This window comes from Pelodiscus sinensis, chromosome 7 (assembly GCF_049634645.1).
Source record: "Pelodiscus sinensis isolate JC-2024 chromosome 7, ASM4963464v1, whole genome shotgun sequence".
NCBI classification, from domain to species: domain Eukaryota; kingdom Metazoa; phylum Chordata; order Testudines; family Trionychidae; genus Pelodiscus; species Pelodiscus sinensis.
Genome location: NC_134717.1, coordinates 56,678,009 through 56,694,781, shown reverse-complemented (window position 1 = coordinate 56,694,781; position 16,773 = coordinate 56,678,009). Strand labels below are relative to the sequence as shown.

The window sequence follows — 16,773 nt, the reverse complement described above, 5'->3', positions numbered from 1 at the left end:
GTAGGAGGCCATGTAATTTTATTTCAAATCCACTAAAAATGAAAAACACAGCGAAAGAATTTTATGCCTCTCTGTTATGCATTAAATTTTATAGCATTTGTCAAAGAGACTACCTAGATCACTTAGCCTCTGCTTTAGGAAGATTTTACAGTAGGGTAAGTCAAGATGCAATTATGTATTATATTTATTTAAGACACCAGGTCCAGTAAGGATTGTTATACACAGGCTTATGAATGCAAAGAAATTACAGTGCCTCTTTCAAACAATATTGTTTATAAGAACCAGAACATTAAGTGAGAAAAGTTCTTGGTATCAACATCCAAAAATTCAAAACTTTGATTTTTATTGACCAAAAGCCTTGCTAAACACTGAACTTAAAAAAGAGTGGATAAAATGACAGCAGCGTATGAGGGTGATATCCATTCAAGTCAATTTGGTTCTATGTAGATGAGATCTGAAGACAGTTTTGCAATATTACATAACAATGATTATTTTGACAGGGAGGTGTGCTGAAAAAACGTTTGACAGAATGGCTTTTTAATGCACCAAAGGACACAGAAAAGATTCAGAATCAAACAAAGGAATAAGCTTTTTACTGTAAAAAAAATTAGAACTAAAACTCTGCCAGTCTCATTCATGAAGTTTAGTTATGCATCTAGCATACTACAATTTAAGAACAGATGAATGAGAAATATTGTAGATTTAATTGGGGAAAACACAAACTTTCAGGGAACCAAAATGCAAAACCCAGTAATTCCATTGAATTACCCCAAATAGCTACACATTCGGGAGAAGTGGGGCAGGGCGGGTGACATTTCAGGTACATAACATTGAAAAGTGATAATGTCTACAGCATAAAAATACTCAGTGGTCCAAATGCAATACATTGCACTGCTGTATCCTTGGACCAACAGGGCAGTAACATCTTTTATAGGATCATCTTCATAATGGGACAAGTGGAAGGGACAAGAGCTTTTCTTCAGGTTGACACACCAGTTATCTCCCACAGTCCTCAAGAAGAGCTTGGTGAACCTCAAATGCTTTTCCTTTCGAACAGCAGTAGTTGATCCAATAAAAGATATTACATCCGTCTTCAAAATAAAAAGGAGTCCTGTGGTGCCTTAAAGGCTAAAAGATGCAACTGGCAAAGTGGGTTTTTGTTCACAAAAGCTTATGCCCAAATAAATCTGTTAGTCTTTAAAGTGTCATAACTCCTTGTTCTTGGATACAGACTAATATATCTGCTTCTCTCATACTCATTTACCTGGTGTCTCAAAGATATTAAATTGATGTATATTCTTTGTCAAATGAAAAGTTATTCTAACAAACACCAAATCCAAATAATGACATTTTTCAGATGGATAAATAAAAGCCACCAAATAAAAATGTTCAACTTCTTTTAATATGGTACAACCTTAATGAAAAAAATTAATTAACCCTTTATTAAATACTAGGGCTTACTCTCAGGGATAGAAGCTTCCGGGGGTAGCCAAGTTAGTCTGTACAGGAAAAACTTAAAAAACAAGAAATAGTCTGATAGCACTTTAAAAACTAACAAAACATGCAGGTGGTATCATGAGCTTTCGTGGGCACAGCCCACTTCTTCAGGCCATCTGCAGAAGTGGGCTGTGCCCACGAAAGCTCATGATGTCATCTACATATTTTAAAGACCAACAAGATGGTTTAATAGGTGCTGAGCTTTCGTGGGCCAGACCCACTTTGAGACCCTATTAAACCATCTTATTAGTCCTTAAAGTGCTACAGTCTGATCTTGCTAAAACAAAAGGAAAAACTAACATGACTACCTCTCTATTACTATTCTACATGTTTTGTTAGTCTTAAAGTGCTACCAGACTATTTGTTGTTTTTTTAAGTTCTCAGGGATAGGACACTTGAGTCATCATTTCCTACAAACATAATTACAAATTGGCTTGGTTACATTTACCCCCTGTTGCAAAAGAGCCATTTTAAAACGACCTTTTATTAAATTCTCACAGTCACGATATGTAATACTGGAGAATAAACAATAAATCCATACTGTGGGTATCAGAAGTCACCGATATGGTGTTGTGACAGGTCTTTTGCTCTATCTAATGATTAACCGTTCTGCTGTGTGCATATGATCTCCGTGTGTCATGCCAGCTTTGCGCAAGTAGCCAACACAGCAGACTCCAAGAGAGCCCACAAAGACCACAAAAATCAGATAAGAATCAAAGCCATCAAGCCAGGTTTATTATCTAAGTACAGGCAATCCCCGGGTTACGTACAAGATAGGGACTGTAGGTTTGTTCTTAAGTTGAATCTGTATGTAAGTCGGAACTGGCGTCCAGATTCAGCCGCTGCTGAAACTGATCAGTTTCAACAGCGGCTGAATCTGGACGCCAGTTCTGACTTACATACAGATTCAACTTAAGAACCCCAGGCATCCCCAAGTCAGCTGCTGCTGAAACTGATCAGCGGCTGATTCCAGGAAGCCCGGGGCAGGGGCTTCCTGTAGTCAGCCACTGGTCAGTTTCAGCAGGGGCTGACTTGGGGATGCCTGGGGCAGAGCAGCTTGGGTGCTGCTGGGTTGGTCCAGTAGCGCCGCCGCTCCTCGGCGCTACTGGACCAACCCAGCAGCACCCAAGCTGCTCTGCCCCAGGCATCCTGATTCAGCCACTGCTGAAACTGACCAGCAGTGACTGAATCAGGACGCCTGGGGCAGAGCAGCTGGGGTGCTGCCGGGTTGGTTCAGTAGCGCCCAGAGCGGCGCTTCGGGACCAACCGGCAGCGCCCCAGCTGCTGTACCACAGGCGTCCGGAGCAAAGCTGCGGAGCACGGGGGCAGCGGGACAGCCGAGACGCGCCGTGGCTGTCCTGCTGCCCGCATGCTCCACGGCTTTGCTCTGCTTTGCTCCCCTTCTCCCTGGCCTGCAGACCAGGGAGACGGGGAAGCAAAGCAGAGCAAAGCCGCAGAGCACGTGGGCAGCGGACAGCCCAGACCCGTCTGGGCTGTCCACTGCCCGCGTGTTCTGTCGCTTTGCTCCCCGTCCCCCTGGTCTGCAGACCAGGGAGACGGGGAGCAAAGCAGAGCAAAGCTGCAGAGCACTCAGGCAGCGGACAGCCCAGACGCGTCTGGGCTGTCCGCTGCCCGCGTGCTCCGCCGCTTTGCTTCCTCTCCCTGGTTTGCTGGAGACCAGGGAGACGGGCCCTGTTCGTAACTGCGGATCCGACATAAGTCGGATCCGCGTAACTTGGGGACTGCCTGTACAGTAATAGTTGTCAGTAGACTCTACTAAGGATGTTAAATATTGTTTAACTGAATAGTAGACTAACCTAATTCTTATCAGTTATTTAACTATTTGTCTCCAGGGGTGGGGCCAGTAGCCCGTGTGCTCCAACTCCAATCCCGTGGAGCCCCCCGTCACTCTGCACTGCTGCGTCTATATCAGGTAGGAGCTGGTCTGTGAGGTGAGCCAGTTTAAAAACCAGCTTCCCTTGTGGACCACCTGCCTGTCACCCTGTGCTGCTGCTTCTGATACAGAGGCAGCAGTGCGAGGTGGCAGCAACCCCACTCTGGGGAGGGGTCTGAATGCCCAGACTTAGCGCAAGCCGGAACTGAGCCAGGCTGCCTGCCTGCCCGCCCAACTGCCCCCTAATAAACTTTAAATGCTGAGCTGCAGAGCAGGTAGGGCCTGGACCCAGCATGAGCCAGGACTGAGCCAGACAGCTGGCCAGCCTGCTAAAAAATATATTGGCAATGGGTGGGGAGGGAAAAGAAATGTGTGTAGTCTATAGCATTAACCTACAAGCTTTTGATTATTGGTTAATCGACTACACTATTACATCCCTAGACTCTACCTAACCACTATGCATATGTACCTCGGGTCAATGAACTCAGTTCAGTCAGTGAGACATTTCACTGCTCCCTAGCTGGACAAAGACAGACCCTCCAAGACACATCTTTATACACTAGGGATGTTAAATTTAGGTGAATTAACTAATCGAATAGTCGATGGGATTTCCATCGACTATTCGATTAGTCCATAAGGGCGCCTCGGTCTTTGAACTATTGCAAGATACTGTTCAAAAGCGGAATCCACGCAGGGAGCACAGGGTTTCCTTTTGAAATGTATAAGAGCTCCATTAGGGCTCTTGTACATTTCAAAGGCTGGGGTGCTGCTGGGAGTGCAGGGCCAGTGTTTTAACCATATGCCTTTGAAATGTACAAGGGCTCTTGTACATTTCTAAAGGAGAATCTCAGCAGAACTACATGAGTGGAGACTGCTTCAGTCCTTGCTCGTGCCATTTCCTGCTGTGCCTCTACCTCCTCTGCCTTCCACAGAGATGGTGCTGGGGGCGAGGGGGACAGGCTTTTAAGCTGACTCCCCCCAGCACCAGCTCCCGCCCCTTGCTGCCCCTCTCTGATAGATGCAGCAAAGTCAGGGGAAGCAACTATTCATATCACTAGTCCGCAGTCCGATAACATTCTGCTTACCAGTCAGTCAACTAGTCTCTGATACCCCTGTTATACATAGGTACATCCAAGTTACACATCACTCCTGATGTATCAAAGTAACACTTACTAATGTTACCTAAATACCAACCATCAGCTTGTACCTGGTGATTCAATTAAAACATCTCTATCCATCATGCTGTCATTTTAAATTTAGACCCTGTGCTGAACCTGGGTAAGTCTCTGTTACTTGTAGGGAATGTGTGAATACCAAGGTGCTTATTAACGAGGTTTTGTTACTATCTCTCTGGAATGGGTTTTCAACCTGTGCCGTGTACCAATTAGTGTTTTGCACCATAAGCCCTGTTTGTGCCAAGTTCTGTGAGCAGGTGCCTGCCTCTTGCTCGCAGGTTAGATTTGCTTTATATTACCAAAGTCTTGACCATTGTTGGCGAGGCCTCAGATCTCACACCAGGCTTGTGATACATGGGCTTATGTTTCAGGCCCTCATCTTACTACACATACCTTAATTTGTTTTAAATGAATCACAAAATGTTTTTGAATTCTCTAACCATATGAAATATTCTTATCGAGAATAATATAGCACAGTGAATAAACACTCAAGAAAAAACACATTCTTTGAATCTGATGACACTTTTAATCCCCAAATACATACATATTTAAATTTACTGGGGCCTTATCATAGTGGGCAACCAAGGTTTCAGAGACAGAGATATCAGATCGAAATGTGCCTCCAGTGAAAGATGACTTTGATTAGGCCACTGTAGTCATGAACAGAAACTTTCATTCAAAATCATGCATGTACTTGTTTTGTAGCACCAGAGGCTACAATGTTTTAGTATTATTTCTGTTAAAGTGCTCTGGGATTTTCAGATATGAGCCTCTACTGAACAAACATTTGCTATCTTAATTCTTATTAAAAGTTCTTAGCTCACAAAGAACCAAGACAAAAAACAACTGAACAGCATACTAAGATAGATCTTGCCATATATCAAAAACTCTTCCAGCACTCATCTGAAAAATGGCTGTGCTTATGTAGTTATTAAGTATGAAAAAATTACAGCATAGACTGGGACTAGGCAAAATTGAAAAAGGTAAGTGGCGCTTTTATTTTTTTATACTGAAATGAAAGTTACTAAGTATACGGATTAAAAAATATTATTTAAATTTAACCATGTTACTTAAGATAAATACAATATCTTGCCATTTATTATACAGACATGGTGGCTAAAGTAATATCTTACCTTTTGGGGAAAGAGTCAAGTTCCCAAAGAAGAACTCTGTGTAAGCTAAAAAACTTGCCTCTTTCACCAACAGAAGTTGGACCAATAGATATTACCTCACTGACCTTGTGTCTCTAATATCCTGGGAACAACACAGCTACAAGACTAAGGAAAACAATCTGTCATTTTAAAAAAACCTTCCAATTCTATGTGTGCTTTAATTAATCCTTACATCACTCCTGTGAGGTAGTTAAATATCATTTACATTTTACAGATGGGTAACTGAAGTACAAAATGTAAATAGCCTTTGCAAGCCACATAATGATTAGCTCTCAGAGTTCAGGAATTCCCAATTTCTAATTCCAGTCTCTGACCACTAGACAGGCTACCTTAAAAACAAAATGTTTATTCCTTTACTAAATCTTAATATGCTCTTAAATCCAGCTTTCCCTTGTATTATATTACAAAATGTTACAAATGTTCATACATCTCCATGAGTTTAATGCTCACAAAAGTGAATCACCATGTGCAACAGACTTTAAGCCATGTATCATATAATGCTATATCAGTACCTATTTAGTTCTGCCCACACATCTCAGTCTTGACACGCAACATATGTGTTCTTCTGACTTACATCTCTCAAACAAAAACTGCGTATTATGGGATGGTTTAGTTATGCGGACAGATTGGGTGACCCAAGAGACTGAATTAATGGTTTCCATTTGCAACCTAACTTTGGATTTTAGCTCAAATGCCCCAAGTAATGAAACTCTAGTCCTATAACCTAGTAAGAATTTCCAATGCAAGAAAAAAAAACCTTAGAGTACAATACGCTGGTTCCTACAGAAATGTGTTCCTTTTTGATTGTTCATTGATTAAAAAAAAAATCACATTTGTTGCCACAATAGCGTTCACAACTCAACAAAAAACAAAAGAACTAATTTTTGTAGGTACTGCAGCTCCCATAAGCTTTATAAGATTGCATTCCTGTCCCCTCCCCCTTTCAATTTACTTGCCATTTCTAATAACTGGACCACATATTTGTGACTATACAAAACACAACTAACTAGTCAGAAATTTTTCACTGAAGTTTTTGCAGCATATGCTTCCAAATTATAGTAACAAAACCACGCATTGGCAATATTTCTGTCAAACTGATGAGGCAACAGCAGCAGGGGCTCTGGAGGAAGTTACATCCAGCCCTCCTCAGTCAGATAGCAGCAGGTTCTGTTGATGTTTGGAAATTTTTCTGTAACGGTCTCATTGTTGCTAACAGTGGTTTAGGTCCACTGGTATTAACAATGCAAGTAGCCCTCGTGTATATGGGCCAGTAGTTGCCAATAATATTTTTAAACACTATGTCAATTAGGTCTGCTCTAAGCAGGACATAATGTTAAAAATTAAGAAGGGCTAGCAGCAGGTGGTCCAGCTATGTTAGGGCTCCCAATGTTGCCACCACCAGTGCAGGCAAATCTGTAATAGCAATTGCAGACAGTGCTGACATATGGTCTTTGGCATCCTCCTCCTGGGAGACTTAGTGTAGAAAGAAAAGCACAATGAGGGAAAAGGATGTTAGCAAACGAAAAGTGAGGTAGAAGGAAGGAGAGATCAGCCAAAACAAAGGATTAAAATAAAGGTAACATCCAGACACAGATGAGGGATGAGAAAAAACAGAGAAGATGTGAATAGCTTAGAAGGAATATGGTAGCTAATAAAGCAATAGTACAGTCCCAACACAAGAGGAAAGTTTACTGGACAAGTAAACATAAACCTTCAATAAAATATTCAGGCTAGTCCCCTGTTTGACAGCATGTGGGTGGGAGTCACTGATGACCAAAAGAGAAATTAGATCTGTGCACCCTTACAGCTATTTGATATTTCGTAAAATTAAGATATTTGATCTGTATGTGTATTTCATCTGCAACTTATGTCACATGATTGGACACAAAAACACATCCACACAGTTCTGTTAACAATAGTGCATGCTCCTCCATAAGCACATTTCAACCATGCCCTGAAGGCACCACCTATAATAAAATTAAACTACTTGGCAGTCCATGGTCTTTCCTCCTAAATTACCAATTTGTCCAAGAAGCACCAGTCAAGCTGTATCCTTTACGTGGATGTGAGTCCTTTGGGAACTGGAGTGAGAGTAGCAAGTTTAGTTGGCACAGGCAAGGCAGCTGCAATCAGACAACTGTCCCTTCAGGGAGCTCGATTCAACACAGCAACCTGAAGAGGCTAGACGGGCCCGTGCACCTGCTGCCATCCCAGGAGCCACCCCGTGAGCAGCTTTAGGGGCTGCCACACTCCCACCGAGTCTGCTCCTGCGCCCCGCTGCCGGGCAGGCCCCGGGCCCGCCCCTCTGTCCGGGCACGTCTACACGGCAGCGCTATTCCCGCTCTCATCCCGTACCCCGCGTTCCGGGAGCGGGGGGGCCGCAGGGCTCTTCCCAGGCGGCGCCAGGAGCCCAGCGAAGCTGTGCCGAGGTCAGCTACGCGGCGGAGGGAGCTGGAGTTCTGTGTAGACGCCCCCCCGCCAAGACGCTCCCTTGGCAGGTCACCCCCCAACCTGGGAGAGGCTGCAGGGCAGGGGCAGCCCCTGGCAGCGCGGCCAGGACCATTCCCCGGCCCGCCGGGCGGCAGCAGGGCCCGCGCCGCGGAGCTCTGAGAGGGCGGCCTGAGGAAGAAAGGGGGGGCGGTCGGGGAAGCGGAACGGCCCTGCCCCGTCACGTGACCCAAGTTCCCTCGCGCCGGGACCCTCTCACCTGCAACCGCTCTCCCGCCTTTCCCAGCCTCCGGCGCGCCGGCTTCTGTCTGATCAGCTGATTCACGCGGGGGCAAGAGGGCGGGGCCTGAGGTGCAAAGGGGCGGGGCCTCTCGCCACCTCCCTCACGTCAGGGCGGGTTGGTCAAAGAGAATCCGAGCCGAGGGGCGGGGTCTGGGCTGAGCGTGCCGACGGGCCCTCGTCTGGGACAAAGTAGTGCGAGGGGCGCTTCGCGACCCGTGCGGGCGGCGAGGGCAGGGAAGGGAAAGAGCGCACGCGAGGCGGGCAAGGTTTGCCGCGCCCGCCCGCAGGGAACAGTGAGGGGGATGTGCTCCTTGCACGTGGCATTGCTTTTCTGGGATTCCCGGGAAAGCGCTGCAGTCTAGACATAGCCTGAGGTGCTCTTGGGCCACAGGTCACGTTTTTTGGTCTCTGAGGTTGTTTAGACTACACTGATCCATCGGGAAAAGGGGCACAATTTGCACTTTGCAATCTGCGTACCTTTTTTCTGATCGTTTTTTCGGAAGAGGCTTTTCCGAAATTTGGCCCATTTACCCTGGGCCAAATTTTAGAAAAGCCTCCTTTTTCAGAAGAGCCTTTCTTCCTCATGGAAGGAGAAAGACAGGGCTTCCAAAAGAGTGTGTCCACTCTTCCTCAAAAAACAAGCGGAAGAGCAAGCGCATTCCCTGGACACGGTGGAGTTCCGGTATCGCCAAAAAACCCTGGCTGTGTCTACACTGGCATGAATTTCCGGAAATGCTTAAAACGGAATACTATTCCGTTTTCAGTTTTTCCGGAAAAGGAGCGTCTACATTGGTAGTCTGCTTTTCCGGAAAAGCATCTGTGGCCAATGTAGACGCACTTTTCCGGAAAAGAGCCCCGATCGCCATTTTCACGATCGGGGCTTTTTTCCGGAAAAGACTACTGGGCTGTCTACACTGGCCCTTTTCCGGAACAGTGTTCCGGAATAAGGATTTATGCCCAAGCAGAAGCAGAATAGTTTTTCCGGAATAGCAGCTGATTTTTGTACAGTAGAGCATCGTTGCTTTTCCGGAAATTCAAGGGCCAGTGTAGACAGCTCGCAGCTTATTCTGGAAAAGTGGCTGATTTTCCGGAATAAGTGGCCCAGTGTAGAGACAGCCCTGTAGTTTAGACATAGCTACAGAGCGTTCACATGATTCCAGGGGCTGGAGTTTGGGGAAAACAATCCAATTTGGTGTCACTCCCAATGAAGTCATAAGAGTAGGTAATACTGCATCTCCCTTCAGCTGGGTCTTCTCCAACCTCACTCTAGTTCCACTCCTCTCATGCTAGGACAGGCATCCTCAACTCTTTTTAAAAAAATCATGTCCCAACTTAGCATCTTTTTTTTAAGTTGTAGGCCCCCTTTACAATCATAAGCCAAATACTGCCACTTACATTGCTCATGATTTTTTTTCAGGAGATGCTAGGCAAATTACTCAGAAATGTGAGTCAAGTCATACTATATAAACACCCCTTACCAGTGTTAGTGCTGACAGTGCCCATTAGTGAGAGATTTGAATGAGTAGTTTGCAACTTTGAGCACAGGGTATTAACACTGCTCAAATCTGGCTCATATGCCCCTTTATCATGACATGTAATTCCTGAATTATTAGAAGGCTTTGCCACATTCCCCTAGAAAGTTTGACACAACTCAGCCTCCCCGGTTCAGATTCTCTGTACTACAGCAAACCACTTTATAACTGTGTGCTGAAACTTGACACATAAAACCTAGAGCTTTACAAACTCGATACATTGGACTTATATTAATTTTGCAATCTGGATGCAACATGGGGTTCAACATTATGATTCTCACTTTGCACGTGGATCAATGGTGGCAAAGGGACTTGGCCAAGATGACCCAGAGTCAGTGACAGCACTGGGTTTAGATCTTAGCAGTTTCAAATTTTATATTAATTTCTCTTATCTTTAAAGGTCTGTTTGGTTCTAATTTGAAATCCTGACTCCAGCTAGCCAGAGCTAACCTGAACCCAATCTGAGCCTGAGTGTAGAGTTCTTTTCAGAGACGACCAGACCCTGGAAGTCCCCCTCTGTAGCAGTGTTCCCTGTAAGCTGAACACTTGGACAACCACTCAGGAGAGATTCAAACTCTGCCCAGCTGATTAACACAGCACCCACAGCCAATAGCATGTGTTTTTGCTGGTGGTGCACATCTGCACATACCTTGATACACATAATAACATTTATTCTGCACATGAATGGAAAAAAATTGAGGGGATATTGCTCTGTAGGAAGTAATATGCAGATTGTCAGCATCACCACCCAGAGTCGTAACTAGCTAATTTGGCGCCTGACGCAAGACTGTCTTCGGTGTGGGCAGGGATGCTGATGTGGCACGAGGTACGAGTGAAGACAGCATAGTAGCTCACTTTTCTGCGCCCCCTCAGCTATGCTCCTGAGGCAAGTACCTCACTCACCTCACCCTTGTTATGGTCCTGTCACCACCTCATCCTGGGACTTGGTTTGGTGGGGATTCCTTGTTCCCAAGCCCTGTACCCACTATCCATCTGCTGCTTCCCACGTGTGGGATTAGGTCAGCAGTAGTGGCATGCCCTCTCCTGACAGCCTCCACATCTCAGAGCACAGCATGTTTTAAAATAAAATAAAAAATTAAAACATTACACAACATCAACAAGAGTCAGATTCAGGGCCTTGTCTATATAGAGATTTTTTTAGTATATCTTAAGGCTTTTTGTGTAAGTGCCTTGCATCTGCACATAATTTTTCCCATTTTATTTTGCATCTTATCCTGCTATAATTATTAGTTTTGGAAGCAACATATTTTTGATTGGGCTATAAAGTTCACATAGATGCAGCCCTATTTCAAATTAACTATATCACTTTAGGTAATCCCTTCCACTGCAATCCCACATTCACATCTGAATTGACCTGTTTGGTTACCTGCACTGCTCTGAGGTCAACTTGACCAGATCTCCCCCTGTTTGAATGCTGGCACACACTTAAGCAAATCTGCTTATAACTCCTCTTGTGGCATATTCACAGACTCTAAGTCAATTAAACTCAACTTCCTCATGCTTTCACATGGTACTGTCAGGATATCCTGGATTTCCTTGCCCTGTGGGAAAAGCTCAGTCTTATCTTTCCGGTAATCACCAGAATACAAAAATCGACGAGTGGTTATTAGAGCCAATGCAGGGGTACTTCTAGGATGCAATGCCATGCCAAAGCCAATGAGATAATCACAACCCCCAAAAACACAAATAAGACCTACAGTAATACCCCATATGCTGGATCAGAGTTTTGCCCAAGAGGCACCACAGAACTTGACTGTATGTTAGTTTGTAGGGTTGTCAGGTGTCCAGTTTTGAACTGGACAATCCAGTATTTGAGCTTTCTGTCCGGGAAACAAATTGAGAAAATATAAATGAGAAAATATAAATGTCCAGTATTTTCTAAATAAGATGTAATGTAGATTGTGACGTAATGTCAAGTGTGTCCGGTATTTTTGTTGAAACCATCTGGCAACTCTATTAGTTTGACTGTAGCGAACTACACATGGTGAAGGAAACTTCACTGAGGAAATAACCAACAAGTCTTACAAACTTCAAATGTGTAAATATGGCTCATTACATAATGGTAAATTAATAGACAATTTAATACAAATGATACTTTTGTATTACAGCATGGTGCTTAAAATTACAGAAAACACTGAATGGTCTTTAACACAGAATACAATTTTTAGGAGATATTAGAACCTATGATCTTAGCATTACTAAGATAAGGAACATCTTGAAGAATCATACTGTGTCCATTAGCAGCAACCACTGCAATTACGAAGTCTAGATGGTTTTAAAAGGCGCTATACAGCACACTCTGGCTTGGTGGGAAAATTAAACTGCCACTTACCTTTCTGTCAAAGATATCTGCCTATGAACTAATAGAATGTAACTGAAAACCCTAATCTCTCCCAGAGAACTATTACAGAACCAACTCAAACTGAGGCTCAGCCTCAGACACCTATACGACAGGGAGACTGAGGAATGGAAAGGTTAAGTTATTCATGCAAGGACACCACTAAGAGATAGGCACCTAGAATGCCAGTTGGGCACCTATCAGTGTTTCTTTAGACACTTAAATGCAAACAAATAAATTATAAGAAAAGTTCCACACAGGAAGTCTATGAAAGAACCAGTAAGCAACCCAAGGGGGGTTGACCATACTTCTACTGAAGTCAATAGAAGTTTTGCGACTGAAGTCAATGAGAGCAGGATCATGCCCCAAGTTTCCAGTCATACTCCAGGGCATTAATTACATGGCCATCCATTGTTTCCTTTAAAAAAATCATATTTAAATAGTTAAATGTTTTAAAATAACTTGCTTCTCTGTATAATTATTTATATACAGGGTAGTGATAAAGATATTTTTATATTACCTTTTAGTGTCTTAGATCCTGAGGTGCTATAGTGCAGAAATTATAGGGAGTCCTTATTTGCTATCACTTTCCCTCACTGTAATCATTATAACAACAAATTAGAGAGTCTACCTCTGCTACCTGGGTTGAATACTTAATTTTCATTCTGTACTCTGAAGGATAGACCTATTGTGATGCTTTGTTCATTTTGCTGTTTCAGCTAGCTGAGAGAAGTGACATTAGTATTTTTATTATAACAACGTGATTTTTTTCCTGAAATGTAATATGACACGTCACAGAGAAATCTAATCTAATCTAATCTAATCTAATCTGATCTGATATGATATGATCTGTCATAATTTGACATGTTTCATTGTTATTTATGCTTAAATGTATTTTGAAGGCAGTTTCCATTCATTGTGGTTTGTACAGGTTTACCCCTCTATTTTCCCTCACCTAGACAGGTTGTGACTCAGACAAGCACACCTAGGATAATAATGGAGCAATATGAGTCAGAGATATAAAGAAAGGACATAAATGTTCAAGAAACAGGATGTTACAGAGTTGCTGTGTGTAGTCCAATGGTTCAATGATGACATTTTCATGCTCTTTTTGTGGATCCCACAGTGACACGGAAGTCCAAAACTTGATGCACATGCTTGTGAGCACACTGGGCAGACAAAGTCATTGATGAGCATCTTGGTAGCTATAGCAACAGTATGATGCTGTTCCCTGGCAGCCAATGATTTCTGTCTTGTGGCTATAACTGCAAGTAATCATCTTCACCTGTCTCTGTGCCACTCCCCCATGGACATAGGGCTTTTGACGAGAGATGTGCATGAATGATGTGTGTGAGAGGCTGGTTAAAATGGGAGCATCGTTGCACTGGGACAATCCCATTCTCTCAGCTGCTGAAGCTTGGGCAAATGGCACAAAGGCTGTTACCACCGGAGGCTTCTTTGGCTGCAGTGGATAGCCAGGACATCTCCGGTGCTCCATCATGCCTTTTGCCTTCCACAATACACCGCTGCCCTGCTTTTCAAGCTATTAGACCAAGATATGGTCACCTCCGGCTTGGCTACCAGAACAGTCTTCATATGTGTGGGAGGCCAATCCCTAAATCACTGTCAGTTTCCACACTTCTGGTTAGCCTCACCTGGCTTAGCCTGCCTGTGGAGGCAGTTTCCTGGGGTATGGCCGCTGTCACATACTTACAGCTCCTTGGAGCCACAGGTAAGAGCTGGGTGTACAGTGAGAGGAAAAGAACCACTCAAGGAGTGCATCAGCTCAAACTCTCAAAGGTACTACCTCTGCCATATATCTCACACACCCCTACATAAATAGTGGCTACAGGTTGTTAACTGTGTTGCCTTGGATTGGAAAGGGAAGTCCATGAAAATGAGATCCCTGCTTTCCGTGTGCCATAATTTATGTCCCCAAGACTCCCATGACTCCTGCTGGGATGGACTGGGGCAGTTCTACTTCTATTGGCAGAGTTCCTATGAAAGGGGGAGGTTCTCCACCCCTATCTCTGGCTTATGCAATACACAATTGATCAGATAAATTCTGGGCTGGATCTATCAGTCTGTTACAGCTGCTTTGTGCTGTCGCCCAGAATATAATTCCATCAACCACAGCTCACTCTGTCCTTCAAAACAATGACTCTCAACCTTTCCAGTCTATTGTACCCCTTTCAAGAGTCTGAGTTGTCCTCCTGTACCTCCAACTTTCCCCCACTTCAAAACTTACAAAAGCAGACATAACAATACAGCAGTGTCATAGCAGGCTATTACTACAATTACTTACTTTCTTATTTTTACCATGTAATATAAAATAAAGTAATTAGAATATAAATATTGCACTGACATTTCAGTGTATAGAATATAGAGCAATATAAACAAGTCATTGTATGAAATTTTACTTTGTAATGATATTGCTACTAAATTTTACGTAGCCTGTTTTAAAACTAGGCATATATTTAGATGAGTTAAGACCTCTGGGTATTCTCAGGGGTATATGTACCCCTGGTTATGTGATGGCTATGAATTTAGATGTCCAGAAGTGAGGCAATTCAAATGTACAGATTCTGCAGAAAGCATACTCACCCACACTGTACCCATAAAATGGCATAAAACCTAATATCATGTACTCTCATTAATGCATTATATATGTGCAAGCAAAACAAGCCACCATTGCTGGGGAAACCACAACATTTAATAACTCAGTAAATTACTGTACAGTGAATTACTTAATTAAAATAATATTGACTGAACAGAAGGTTTTTTTCCCATTGAGCAGCTACATAAATATTGGCACTTTTTAGAAGCTATTGGGCCAAATTAATTGAAATCAATGGAGTTGCAACAGGAATGAATTTCACCCATTGGGTGTTGGGCTGATGGAGAAAAAATTGCTGAAATCATGAGACTACTTGAGACACAGACCTCATGTGAGTCATATGAACACTGGCACAATAAGCTTCTAGCAACAGAGGAGCAGAGAGTCGGAAGAAAGAGATCAAGATAATATTTTTGTACTGAACTCAGGAGAACATGGGGGAAGTGCTGTGTGTAAATGCTCTGAAACCTGGATCATGCTGTTGCTGTTCAGACAGAAAGAACTCTCAGACCAGCCAGAGTACCCAGTCCGTGGAAGTGGAGTCTATGCTGAAGGTATTCCGTATCCCAGCCTGCATTTGAGCAGGGAGATAAATGAAGGATCTCAGATCTTTCAGTCTGTTTGGAAGTCTGACGTATCTGCTCCTTTCTTCTAATCCACCGAGGGTCACACTTTCCATTGAAACCACACAGAGGACGTCTAGCCATGTCACCTTTAGTTTTATGGGATCCCTGCTGAGAGGAATTATAATTGCCCCATGCTTTAGGTTCTGAAGAATTCCCTAAATCTGATGTTTTCAGAGGAGAAGTCCCACTCCAGCTCTCTCTGTGCAAGACAGGAAGGGGAGCCAAAGATTTACAGCTTGCTGAAGAAGGCATCTTGCTGTGGATTAGAAATCCTGTTACATCTGGATTAAATAGTAAACCAGTGCAGTTGTACTATATGTGCTTGGAGGCGGCACACCATTCATTATTATTTGCATTGAATGTTGCTATAGCGCCATAACGTTGCATGGTGTTTTACAGCAATAAAAAGACAACGGGCCAAATTCAGAGATAATGTATAACTGTGCATCAATTATGTAGTGGTAAGAGAGTTTCAGTATGAAAGCTAGTTGTGGAGGAAGGGAGGAGAAGATGTTAATTTAGAGTCCCGGAAACCTCTCTTCTGAATTTGGTTTATAAACCCTGCCCCAAAAAAGATTATAACCAAAACGGGTAAATCAGCCCAGCTACTGATGCACTCTTAAATATCAGCATCCCAAGCTATACCATATACAAAAGCTGCAGCATTTAAACAGTTGCTCCCATTATGGCTACTTAGAGAATCAGCATTTGGGCACGAGTGTGGGAAAGGAGATGGAAAAGAAAACAAGAGCTGAAAACCAGAGGGAATGAGGAGGAAAAAAAGAAAAAGAAAATCATTGGTAAGTAGGAGAAATTTGTCTTTGACTTAGTTTGTTTCCCCCTCCCAGTTACCAGATCTGAAGAGAGTGCCACATACCATGGATTCGCTCCAATCACAGTGGTTCCAAACACTCCCGGTACAAAGGTCTGGGAGAAAGAGACCACGGAGTAACAGCGATCCTTCACAGGAGATGGATTTCGAGAAGAGATTCCAGTGGGTGAGTGCAGTACATATGAATCCTAGTATAAGATGTTTATCCAGAGATGATTGTTAGCTGCGAATCATGGTATAATTACCACATATTGTACGCAGAATGGACGTCATACAATTAGCTTTTGTTTGCTGGAAGAAAAAGGGATCTGAAAACATGTCTTTTCCTTATTTAAACAG

The 16,773-nt window shown here is 43.4% G+C and overlaps 2 protein-coding genes across 6 annotated transcripts in view; one reads left to right on the top strand and one right to left on the bottom strand.

The window, feature by feature from the left end:
• Nucleotides 1–8,599, bottom strand: part of ALS2 (alsin Rho guanine nucleotide exchange factor ALS2) — a 65,544-nt gene extending 56,945 nt beyond the window's left edge. The window contains exon 1 of one of the 2 annotated variants that reach the window (XM_075933860.1): nt 8,446–8,599. The gene's annotated coding sequence lies outside the window, so the exon portion shown is untranslated. Of the gene's footprint in view, nt 1–7,757; nt 7,980–8,445 lie in introns of those variants that run through there. The other variant, XM_075933861.1, reaches the window with a different exon arrangement.
• Nucleotides 8,011–16,773, top strand: part of CDK15 (cyclin dependent kinase 15) — an 87,552-nt gene continuing 78,789 nt past the window's right edge. Inside the window, exons 1-2 of one of the 4 annotated variants that reach the window (XM_075933865.1) lie at nt 8,011–8,167; nt 16,451–16,600. In XM_075933865.1, the coding sequence (XP_075789980.1) occupies nt 16,481–16,600 (120 nt within the window). In that variant the 5' untranslated portion in view covers nt 8,011–8,167; nt 16,451–16,480. Of the gene's footprint in view, nt 8,168–15,066; nt 15,531–16,450; nt 16,601–16,773 lie in introns of those variants that run through there. The other 3 variants (XM_075933863.1, XM_075933864.1, XM_014577314.3) reach the window with 3 other exon arrangements.